Source organism: Syngnathus scovelli, chromosome 12 (assembly GCF_024217435.2).
Source record: "Syngnathus scovelli strain Florida chromosome 12, RoL_Ssco_1.2, whole genome shotgun sequence".
NCBI classification, from domain to species: domain Eukaryota; kingdom Metazoa; phylum Chordata; class Actinopteri; order Syngnathiformes; family Syngnathidae; genus Syngnathus; species Syngnathus scovelli.
The window spans coordinates 4,595,529-4,607,249 of record NC_090858.1 but is presented as its reverse complement, the minus strand read 5'-3'; the positions used below and the strand labels follow the sequence as shown (position 1 = coordinate 4,607,249).

The 11,721-nt window shown below is 50.0% G+C and overlaps 1 protein-coding gene and 1 long non-coding RNA gene across 3 annotated transcripts; one reads left to right on the top strand and one right to left on the bottom strand.

The window, feature by feature from the left end:
- Positions 1 to 280: 280 nt before the first annotated feature.
- pcnx2 (pecanex 2) lies at positions 281 to 10,835 on the bottom strand. The gene is made up of 40 exons (XM_049735509.2): positions 10,683 to 10,835; positions 10,029 to 10,234; positions 9,696 to 9,813; positions 9,585 to 9,621; positions 9,117 to 9,496; positions 8,852 to 9,049; positions 8,350 to 8,787; positions 8,102 to 8,294; positions 7,892 to 8,033; positions 7,609 to 7,745; positions 7,462 to 7,540; positions 7,253 to 7,388; positions 7,033 to 7,175; positions 6,795 to 6,948; positions 6,702 to 6,734; positions 6,460 to 6,631; positions 6,265 to 6,375; positions 6,060 to 6,151; positions 5,895 to 6,004; positions 5,713 to 5,821; positions 5,539 to 5,631; positions 5,321 to 5,471; positions 5,002 to 5,143; positions 4,747 to 4,924; positions 4,524 to 4,632; positions 4,322 to 4,451; positions 4,061 to 4,119; positions 3,740 to 3,955; positions 3,412 to 3,665; positions 3,110 to 3,343; positions 2,922 to 3,025; positions 2,653 to 2,797; positions 2,308 to 2,538; positions 2,068 to 2,225; positions 1,875 to 1,991; positions 1,600 to 1,781; positions 1,185 to 1,351; positions 1,035 to 1,109; positions 745 to 921; positions 281 to 610 (listed from the first exon to the last, which is right to left on the bottom strand). The coding sequence occupies exons 1-40, from the start codon at positions 10,833 to 10,835 to the stop codon at positions 455 to 457; spliced, it is 6,219 nt and encodes a 2,072-aa protein (XP_049591466.1). The 3' UTR covers positions 281 to 454.
- On the top strand, positions 4,532 to 11,503 carry LOC137840790 (uncharacterized). 2 transcript variants are annotated; one of them, XR_011087834.1, is made up of 3 exons: positions 4,532 to 4,660; positions 4,733 to 9,255; positions 9,375 to 11,503. It is a non-coding gene; the product is annotated as an uncharacterized lncRNA (long non-coding RNA). The 2 variants fall into 2 exon arrangements; XR_011087833.1 differs by having other exon boundaries at positions 4,733 to 11,503.
- Positions 11,504 to 11,721: the final 218 nt, after the last annotated feature.

The following is an 11,721-nucleotide window of genomic DNA, read 5'->3' as shown; positions in this document are numbered from 1 at the left end:
TTGTTAGGTATTGTGCAATGTTTTTTCTATGCAAAAAACTACTCAAATGTAATCTGTGTTTTTTGAATAATTAAGAATTATGTTGCTAAAAAAGCAATGCAAGGACATACAAAAAAAGTCAACAAAAAAAATCAGAGAATTCAAAATAAAATTTGAAGCTATACTAACATTTTTTGTCAAAACAAGAAAAGTCACAATGTTCAAGAAGAATGCCGTTAATTGTCCGTCATTACCAAGTCTCACCGTGCCAAATTTGAGACTTTTTACAAAACAGAAAGACTTTAGTTAAAAACACATTAGTTTTTATTTTGTTACCAGTATCCATGAGGGTGTTGACATTCAGAGAACAAAGTGAGAACACATGCTGAGTGATGTGGAGGTAAGTCTGTCCGTGTGCATTTCGGTGGCTCTCGTCACCGACGTAATACAGTCCTCTCTGTAAGTGTGACCGTTCTCACGCAGGCTTTTGGTCCGTCGCATCAGGAGCTGTCGCGGGGGTGTCTTTCGAGGGGGTCTGGTCCAATCCGTGGCTGACGCTCTGGTCATGTGACTGCTCGACGGAGGCATTGGGAACTGTCTCGTCGATGCTCTCGTACGGCTCCGATGTCCACTGTTGAAAGGTATGGAATAGACAATAATGAAACGCCAAGCTAATGAGTTTAGCTTAGCAAAGGAGCACTACTTTTGTCTAAATGAAATTCCTAAGCACTCTTCAACATAAGTATCTTGGCACCAAGCATGTACCTGTGTGGCCCTGCTGGCGGATCGGTGCGAGGGTCCCATGGCGATGTTGACACTGGACGACGATTGCGTGTCAGTGGTGTTGCCCCCCTCGGCGGCCGACAGTCCCGAGATCACCAATCCGCTGGAGAAACTGCGCTTGCCGAACAGCAGACTCAAGGTGGACGAAGACGACGACACCTGATGAGAAATATGCACAACGTTGTGGTGCCACTCAAATGTATGTACTGGAATTTGTAATGGAGCCGCTCCGTTTTTACAGAATGCTGATGCAAAGTTTAGCGAGCTTGTACCTGACTGGAACGCTGCTGATTCGGTGCCGCCTGGTTCTGAGAGCTGATCCCGCCGTTTCCCGAGAGACGAGGAACCTGAGAAAAATGCGCTTTGTCGGTTAAAAAGCTAAATCTAACCGTCAGTCATCTGTGTCGTGTGTGTGTGTTAACCTGGGAGAAGATGGATGCTATGGAGGTATTGAAAGACAGCTGGCTGTTGGAAAGACGCTGGACCAAGCCGTGGTTGGAGGCCGAGTCCACGATGGGCCCCGATTGACTACTGACCGGCGGGCGCTGGGTCTGAGGCTGGACCGACCTGCTGCGATACTCCCTCCTGGCTGCACACAACAAGACACATTGTAACAAAAATATATATATATATAACTATTTTTGGGTTCACAGAAAAAATCCCAGAAGAAAGCTGAAAGAATTAAAGGTAAACTCTTCCGAGGTTTTACTAGCTATACTTTTTTTCTGTCTGTTAAAAAAATATAGACTTTAAATGTTAATCTTAGAAGTGAATCAGTTGAAACTTTAGTTTTGTTTGTCCATGGCTCTGTACTAAGTCCCCTGTCTTTTGTTTTACCTGAGCTGTGGTGCCGGTGACTTCGCGTGGTCCGGGGTGCTCTCTGCTGATAACCACTCAGACTATTGGAGGTGACCGACGACGGCCGGTTGTGACTCAGAGATGAGGATCTGCCGGTGCCGCAGTCGCCGTCATCCACGTTTACGCCACTGTTGCAACTGTTCAGGTTGTCCTTCCGCACTCTGTCGGCATATGTGACAGATACCAAACGAATTTAAAGACTGGCAGGTTTTTGGGTAACCCCATTCTTTGTTTGACTTGAAGTTCTGTTAAACCTGAGCCATTTGGAGCACAACCAGGAACGAATGGCGTCCAAGCTGGAAGCCCCTCCTCCAATGGTACGTAGCGTACGGTGCGTTCCCGCGTATGATGTCGTCAGCGGCGACACGTACCTGGGTTGACAGCACAAAACAACCCACGTCAAAACTCTGAACCTCTCGGTTCTCCACGGCTTTAGGCGACGCATACATGGGGTAGCCGAGCGGCTGGTCGCACGACGAGTTGACCATGTTCCTCAGCGCCTGCTTAGAGTTCTGGATGCTGCCACGCTCTGGATTGCGGTTCCGTAAGAAGATCAGTTCTTGCTGCTGGCCAGCCCACAAGCCTCGCACGCACTCCTTGTTGATCTGCCAAGAGAATTTCAGAAGTAGCGCAGGAGCACACAGAAAGCATCCAAACGGACATCCCATGTAAGGAATCTGTGGTTACCTTGATAACTTTGAAGCTGAGGTGCCGCTTGTAGAGCATGATGATCTTGTACTCGTCCGTGCCGTCGTCCACCATGTGGCGCAGCGTCAGCAGCGTATCACGGCTGGACAGAACCGCCTTGCGCCAGGCCGGGTCGCTCTCGTGGCAAATCACCAGACTACTGCGGTAGTTGGTGATGGCCTCGTACAAGATGGACGACTCCTCTGTCTCCTCCAGACACGTGAAGTGATCCTGGGAGGAGGAAAAGCAGAAGACTGACGGACTACAACACGCCCGGATGGCTTTAGCCAAGATTGTCTTGAAGGATGTCGCAATACATTGTGTGTAACGGCAGTTTGTCAGTACCTGATGGAGCTTCAGGCTCATTCTAACGGCGGGGGCCACCACCTTCTGCAGGAGGTCAAGATCGGCGAACACCCACTCATCCTTGGTAGCAATGCGGAAGTCTCCTTTGAACAGTGTGTTGAAACCGTACAAGAAGGATTCCAAGCTTGATGGGGTAGGAAAAAAACAAGAACAAACGAGCTAGTGGAAGTTCAGGTGCTTCTAACGCCCCCTTGTGGTGCAGCTCTCTCCATGATCAATTCATCTAATAGGCTCAAAAGAGATTATACCTGTTGGACATGTTATGCGATGCCGTTCCGAGTGATCGTCTTCCCAGGACTGACAGAGCGTAGGACAGAGTCACCAGAGGGGAATCTTCATCGCTGTCGACAGGCTGGACAGACAAAAAGACTTGCCTCCACAATCCGAATGGAACCAATCCAAGCAGCTTTTGGTTTTAGTTTTCGGTCTTCCGTACCGTCTCCATCTTGCCAGCGCAGTACTGGATCCACTCCAGGTAGACGTTGCAGAAGCTGGCCCGCGTCACCCCCTGCAGGCAGTGCACGTAGTCCTCATCTATCTTGACGCTAAACACTTGAGGGTCTCGCTCGATGTGGTGCCACTTGGTGTAGGACTGCAGCGCCTCATAGATGGCTTCGTCCTTGAGCCAGGTGGTCAGCTTTGGGGAGTGCACCAGGTAGTAAATAACACTCTGGGAAGAGGAAGAGATGGATGAGTGGGAGATTTCCTGAAGATGAATCTTCTTGTTTGGACAAGTACCTTCAGGTAGTAGGTGATGAGCAACTTGCGGAGGTCGTAGACCTGCAGCATGGTGGCGGCGTTGTTCTCACTGATGCTGTAACCCTCCAGCAGGTACTTGGTGGCCGTCACCTCCCACGCCAGCCAGCGCAGGTTAAAGGCGGCGTTGCACGACAGCATGTGGGGCAGGTGGCCCGGCTCGCAGCAGCAACAGGCGTCATCCTCCTCCACGCCCTCCGTGATGGCCTCCACCTCACGCTGCTGGCAGTATGTTCCTACAAAAAGCAAAGAAACACTTGTTTCACTGGATGTCTCGATGTATCGCCACATTGCAAAGGAATTTCGATACCTCTGAACTCCAGCCCTCGTAGCTGGAAGGTAACCAGGCCGTTGCCGATCTCGATGAGGTGCACCAGGGCGTTGAGGTAGTCCGAGGCCAGGATGAAACAGTCCCCGGCGCTGTAGTTGCCCCAGCGGCCTAGCATGAGATCGCCGCAGAGTGAGTGCTGCAGGGAACGTGTCAAGTACTCGTAGAAGATGGAGTTGAGGTTGTTGTCATCGCAGCCTGGTGGAAGATGGTCGGGAATAGAGCACAACCGGCGAGAAGAGAAATTTAGAACCACTGGATGGAGCACTTTAACAAAATTGTAAATAGCGGCCGAGAGCTCACCTGTCTCTTTATCAACTTGAGACACCAAGCAGCTGTTGGAGTTGTCAATGCGCTTTGTGCTGCAGGTGACAATTTTGTGTTTTTACTACTCAGGTGACATAACTGTAAAGGTAAATTTATTTATTTCTCCATTGCCAAATCTTAAATAAAAATATCATTGGTGTTGTCATTGGGTTTGAACCCACGACCTCCCAATCTCAGGGCAGACACTCAACCCTAAGGCCACTGAGCTGGTGATATTTCCTTTCGCATTTGCCTTACTTATAGTTTCTCTCCCAGAACTTGATGGGTCGCGGATACGAGGAGATGAAGATGGCGCTGCCCAGGAAAGGAGCCAGCGGGGTGTAGAAGACGGTGGTGATAAGCGTCTGCAGCAGCAGCATGGCCGAGTCTGATCGCGCGCTAGTCAAGAAGCAACTTTTGGATCTCGCGGTGAGCTAGCGCATACATAGAATAAGGATACGAGGGACGGCGAAGGGTTGGGCGAAGGCGTGGAAGGCGCTGCCCCAGGCGATCTGCCAGGGGGCGATGTAGACCATGATGAAGTGAAGCTTCAGCAGCAGCTCACGCATCTGGAATCAAAAGAAGACACTGCATTAGGTACAGCTGACAAGCAAACTGAAACAGTCACATATTACTGATTGTTTTTAATGATTTTATTTGCGCTTCCAGGTGTGAGCGCTCACCTTGTGGAAGAGGATAGACATGAGGAAAAAGTCAAGCAGGAAGCTCTCGGAGGCCCGCGGGCAGTCAAAGTGGAAGAAGAGCAGCGTGAAGAGCAAGGTGATGAACTGGAAGCTGGGGTCGCAGAAGGACGAGCGCAGGAGCTTCATCCCGGCCACGATGGTCAGCAGAACGTCGCAGCTGCAGCAGGATGGGAGAAAAGGAAAATGCATCACGGAAGCGCCCCTGCAGGCGGGCGAAGGTAAGGCACGTCTTACTGGATGCCCAGCCTCTTGCGGTGGCTCAGGGCAAAGCCGTCGTTGGTGAGCGCGCTCAGGATGATGGCGGGGTACACCACGTACTTCTCCAGGCACAGCAGGCACACGTACAGACGCTCGAACCACATTAGCACTGCGTCCTCTTTCACGCACACACCACAAAAATATGATGGAGTGACTACAGCTAAGTCATAAAAGAAAATCAAATTTAAAAATCAAATGACATTTTATGATTTTAATTCAACAAAAACATTCGGTTTTTTATAAATATAAATAAATAAGCATTTGGAGGTTTTTCATTTGAAATGAAATGTCTGACCTCTGGGCTCAAACTGGTGGTACTCTTTGGTCTTGAGCAGCGGGTGCGAGATCCACAGCCAGGGGTGATGCTTCCTCAACTGGGGGATCACGTAATGCGTCACCAAGCCCACCGTCCCCGCCAGCGCGTACAGCACGATGGTCACGAAGGGCTGAAACCAAAAAAAAAAAGACTTAATATGTATTAGCGGAGGCCGCCTAGCGCTTAGCTCGTCTCACCTTGAGCGACAGGAAGACGGTGCTGGCGGTGATGGCGAAGGTCAGGATGTAGGCCAGCGAGCACACGATCACATCTGACAGAAGAATCTCCTTCTGTGTGATTATTAATCTCATTTATGGTTCAGATGTTGATAGACAATACTTAGCCATATCAAATCAAGTGTTGCTGCTCACCATCGAATTCTGAAGCTTTTTGGGCAGAGGGTCTTCGATGTCGGCGTCTTGGCCTTCGTCTTCCTCGCCCTCTGCCAACGTGGGCATGACTTTCGACTTGATCAGCGAGCTGAAATTAAAAAACAGCACAAGTGAGTGTCGAATATTTTTTTTTATTAATTAAATTACGAAAAATGACTCACATCATAACGGAAGGATCGCTGCTCTGCCGACTGAGGTGGTAAGAAAAGACCACCAGAAGGCCGCAGAAACCGGAGAACAAGGCCGGAGTGTGCTGCTCGTCCCACGGCTCCTACGACAAACACGAAACGTTTTAAAGTGCCCCCTGGCACATTGGCCGCATCTACCTTAAGAGCTCCGAAGCAGAAACCGTAGAGCAGAGACAGAGCAGCCAGACTGCGGAGGATACCGTACACCGCCGAGATCAGACTCGTAGCCGCTGGAATGTCAACAAAAGAACCATTTCGGCACCGTCGAAACACAAATCTAAATCATGCACCATAGCAGCCCTCCAAAACGGGACACGAATGAACAGAATTTGCCTCGGCTGACCTGTTCCGCCGAAAAAGTGAATGTCAATCTGCTCCAGCAGGTAGATGGTGAAGGTGTTGACTTGCGGAAAAAGGCCCAGCAGGAATGTGATGGGGAAGCAGTGAGTAAAACCTGATATCAAAAGCCATCAAAAAAATGTCTCCATCAAAAGATAAATGGCCTGAGGCTCAAGCGCGCGTCCAGATCCACCCGTACCCACGAGCAGATTCCTCGCAAAGCGCAGTGCGTCGCGGCACACGATGGTGACGCCGTACAATGTAGACACGGGGAGGTCCTTCCTCCGCAGGAGCTGCTCCAACGTCCAGATGAGCGAGCAGAAGATGCAGAAATAGGCCGCGCGGCTGTAGGCCACCAGCTGGTTGTGACCCTGTTCAAAAGTACACGCAAATACTACTACGTCGATAATCCAAGAAATGATTTCAAAGATAAATGCTCACGTGTGTTGGTGAAGCCGCATCTGGTTGAACACTCTGCAAAGCAAGAAAAAACAACTTGAGTACAAATTCTGTTTGGTGTTCTGCTTTGTTTACCTTCAGTAAGGAGTACTGGCAGCTAGCAATGACCAGACAAAACTGGAAGACCCAGAAGTCTTTAAAGCAGCCGTCGTTGAGCAGCACAAAGCCCAGGAAGGAAACCAGGAAAGCCATGAAAACCGCCACCAGGTTCTCCAGAACATCTTGGTTCCTACGCAGACCGAAACCCTTCAGATTATGAAGTTACCTGCTAGGTAGAGTTTTAGATTGGGATTTTTCCATGAGCACCACTTACCTGTCTAGAAGAGCCAGCAAGGTGAGGCGGTCGTATAAAATATCCACCCACTTTCCTGGAAACAACTTGAGCTTGTAGTAAATTTTCCTGGTGGGCTTCTCCTCCGTGGTGGTCTCTGAGGAATCATCTAAAGAGTCTTCCTCCTGAGCAAGATGTTGCATAGTTGAGAACAAAATGGCTTTTTATACTGGTTTTAACTTTTTTTTTTTTTTATGCCCACCTGGAAGATCTCAGGGTGCGTCCTTCGGGGCCGAAGTCGGTGCGAAGGAATGATCCGTCGTTGGAAAGGACAGTCAGCGTGCCCCCCCGCCATACTGTCCTGGCACTCCGAGTTGGACGAAGTGGACAGCAGGTCACTGAACACACACACGCATGCGACAGTTTTGGAATTATTGAGTAGATGCCAAACATAAAAAATTGTCTTCATACCACATGTTGCCAGTGATCAGCTCGGCTCCCAGCGGCAAGTTGAGGGCTCGCTCCGCGTACAGTTTTCGTGGCCTGTCTCCTGGGTAAACAAACGCATGACTTAGAATTGAAAAAAAAAAAAAAATCTTTAAATCTGAGATGGCTCACGGTGCACAGTGTGGAAAGTATACGCGTCCTCTTTATTCGTCGCCTCCGGCCGACAGATGACCTGCAGCATGGAGCTTTCTGACTGGGACGTTTGGGAAGGCAGTGAGTCATAGTCGGGATCTTTTTCCGTCTGCGGACTGGAGATGCAAGTTTGTGATGCTCAAAGGCGTTCTTTATTTCTTGAATCAACTTGCTGATTAATCAGCTACTGAAATTTAATCCTGCCCATCAAAAAAAATCCAAATTGGTGTTGCCCTCGTGTATAAAAGGTATTTGTTGGTACCTGTCTGGTGAGACGATGGGAATGTGTATGGGCAGGATAGACTTGTCGGGAGCCAGACTGGTGGGTGGGATGGGTCGCTCCGCTTTGCTGTGCGTTTTGGTTTCTTTGGGGTCATCTGCTCCAGAAGATGCGTTGACGTTCTCTGTGGTGCATTGTGTTGGTTAGAAAAATCCATGAAGGGCTCAAGACAGATAAGATACAATAACAAACCCGTGTGTTGATTTTCTGTCTCCACGGAGGTTCCCACTTGCAGCCGGGGGTCCTGTCCTTCTTCTTCCTTGGCGCTCGCTCGGGCACTGAGCGACTCCAAGAGGGAGACGAACTCCAAGAAGTTGGATTCGTTCGGAATCTGGCCCTCTTTTGCCTCCAGGTCCGATTTGGAGGTGGTCATGGTGGTCTGATTCTGAGACAAAAGAAGTTAGAGCAAGAAGAAGAGACACCGAGGTGACTTGACATACTGTGTTTTGGGAGCGGTCGGAAAGCAGCACAGCATCTTTCCCGCTGTCCATGCTCAGCCCGCGTAAGTGTATCCGTCCGCCAGGACCGAGGCGGCCCAACGCAGGCGGAAGACGGAGGAAACCTTGAGGGTCCGCGCTGGAAACCGGAGGGTCTGTGTCATCGGGGTGAAAGTGGGAATGGACGTCCACACCGGACGAGGTGATGTCGTTGGTGTGCGGCGGGCTTGGCGGGTCCTGCTCGCCACCAGGATGCACGATGTCCCCGCACGAGTAGAACTCTTCGCTTTGGCTCGCCATCCGTCCCGGGGTGGGCTCTTCCTTTAATGAGTCTGCTTCTTTTTCCTCTTGCGCTTCTTCCTCCTGCTTGTCGTCTTCAGGCAAGTCGAAAGTGATGACGGGGATCTTGATGTGACACTCGCTGCCAGCATCCTTTTGGACCTGACACACATTCCAGCGCCGCCATTCAAATAAGTGATGCTCAACCCGCCGCCATCGATCTTACCTGCGCATTCTCCAGCAGGCTCTGCTTGACGTTCTCCTCCAGCTGGGCGGCGGTACGAGGGTCGCAGCTCATGGTGATGACAATCTTGACCGCTTCGGCGTCCGCGTGATGAGGAGGAGGCGAAGTCGATGGGACGGAACTGTCGGTGAGAACCACTTCGATTTCATCGGAGCAATACGTCTCCTCGCCTGGCTCGTCCTGCCACAAGATACAAAGTGAGTCATCTGACCTCACAACACACATTGAAGGTGTGACATCACAGCACCTGTGTCACTGGGTCTGGCATGTCGATGAACTCGTGAGGGCACTCCCGAGCGGTCTCCAGCGAGTTATTGTTGGCATCCGACAGCTCCTTGTGGACCTCGTTCTCCTTCTCTACACGGTCGTCTTCATTTACTTTGCAGGTAGGAACACCTTCAGATGTTTCTCCGCTTGCTTCCTCCTCCTCGTTGGCTTTCTGCATATCCGGTGGCTCCACATTGTCAATTACTTCCACAGATGGTGTCTTCTGTCTTTCACTTAGGGATGGGGACTTCTGAGGAGCATTCTCGTCAGGGGGTTGCCCTGGGGCTAGTTCCGGGCTTTGTTGCGGTGGGGCAGCCTCCCCTGTCTTCTCTTCTGTGCTGCATTGGGCATTGCAGGCCACTGCGTTTGTGGAAGGAAATCAGAAAAGTAGAAATGATATCATAATGAAGCATCTGTGAGAAATGTCCCTCCTCAAAATGATCATCACCTTCTTGCATCTTGGGCTCTTCTGATTTGGAACACTCCTGCATGGAGGAGAAACATGGCGTTGAAATTCACTTGCAAGTGTAAGGCTGTCCACGGGGCGACTGCTACTCACCACCCCGATCAGTCCCGCGTCGGTTTCCGTCTGCTTGACCGTTACCTGGATCACCTGACTGGGACGCTTTTGAGCCAGCATCGTCATGCCAACACTGTCTGGGACGGTGCTGCTCTTCCTTATGGACAAAGGTGAGGCGTTGACTTAGATTGACTTTTTTTTATTGCTAATATTGTGCTGAGAATCCTTGAAAGTAAGAGGGAGGAATTTGAGCTCCGTTCTTATTCACTCGATCACAAATACACACATTTGATCTTAAAAAAAGGCAGTGGGAGTAAAAAATAGACACGAGGAAGTGACTAAAATAGTTCCCAAAGATCAGCTACTAGTCACCTGATTTTGGCGGGCAAGCAGGCGTCGGAGGCAGCATTGCTCTTCTTGTCGGCGGCCCTGCTGAGGTCCGAGAGGCTGCTGCGGACCACCGCCTCGCCCTCGTCGAACAGCACGTGCAGTCGGTAGTTGGCCGTCTTGACCAGCACAAAGAAGACGGTGACGGAGGTGCAGTAGATGCTCAGGGCCATGGTGGTCGGAGGCAGGGCCTGCGGACACCAATTGTTGCAAAAGTTACTCGAAAAGTAACTTTGATACTTGACTGATTGCAGGATTTGGAAAGTTAGAAGATTACAAATAACTTTATTGTGTATGTTCACTATCAACAACCACCATTTTTAAATTATATCAGGCTCATCCCATGTTGACTCTCTCAGTCAGGTGTTTATTTCTTCTCTCAAGCATGCACCAGCACAGATTGGGAATGCCAAAAGTATTGACATGGCTCAAACGCAATGAGCATGCGTGCACAGTGATGGCAGCAGTTGATGCTGTCACGCGCGGGAGCATCCACGCGCCGAGTTGCCGTGCGCACCGAGGAGGCAACACACTGCGACAATGCCGCCTTGCTTTTCTCACCAAGCACACAATGGAGGATGTCGGAAGGGTACGGTGCGCACCTCGCGCTAGCAAAAACAACAAAAGGCCCCAACTCACCAGATGCAATGACAACGGCAGCATGAGCAGGAAGATCCACAGATAGAGGTGGCAGGAGTTGTTGAATTTCTTCTGCTCCGGGTCATGGTACCAGCCCCCGGTCAGAGACGCCCAAACGCCCTGACGCAGGGTCTGAGCAACGTGGGAGCCCATCTCTGCCTCCCTCTCTTCCTCCTCGTCCTCCTCCTCCTCCACCTCCTCCTCCCCGCTCAGGTCGGTTGGACGAATGGTGCTGATGATGCTGCTAGGCTAAAATAAAGAGACTGTCTCTCCCTCTCTCTCTTTCAGCGGGTGCTACGCGCCTCCATGTCGCCTCCGCGGCACGGCTCCTCCCTCATGGCCCGTGAGTCTGGCTAGCGGCGGTTCTGGCGTCTCCCATCCCGGCGTCAACGGGAGAATCATCTCCAGCGCCGCTGTCCTCATCCTGCTCGCCTCGCCTTCCTTACTCTCTCCCTCTCTGTCTCCTCTTCCTCGCTGGCTCGACAGATGCGCAGATTTGACCGCCTCCTCCCCCCTCAGTCTCTGCCTCCCTTCCCCATCCCACTCGTCCCTCCTCCTCTTCTCCCCTCGTATTATGTGATTCCCACCTTCACTGTTCGGCACAATAATAGCTTGCATTCACATGTCATGTTTAGTGCTATTAGCTTGTCTGTTTTTGTCTTATTAATTCACAAACTGTGGGGCGGGGAATTCCAAATACCTCACTGGTCCATTTTTGTAATGAATTGTTATGATGATGCATTGTATGTTTTTACAGGTAATTATTTATATATTTGTTTTTTACCAAAACCCCTGAGCCAAATAAATGCCTTTTAAATGAATATAGTGGCAGCACTAAAATGTCATTTTAGCGTATTTCATTCTATTTTATTTTGATGCCCTTATTCATTTCGATTTAACAAATTAATTTTTTTCTTTTTGTATATTCATCTTGGAGAGCAACTATTTTTTTAACATATATTTTACATTGAGGCTACTGCACTAGACCTTAGGATGTAATATGATTGCTCCTGCATTTGATTAATATTTTTTTTATGAT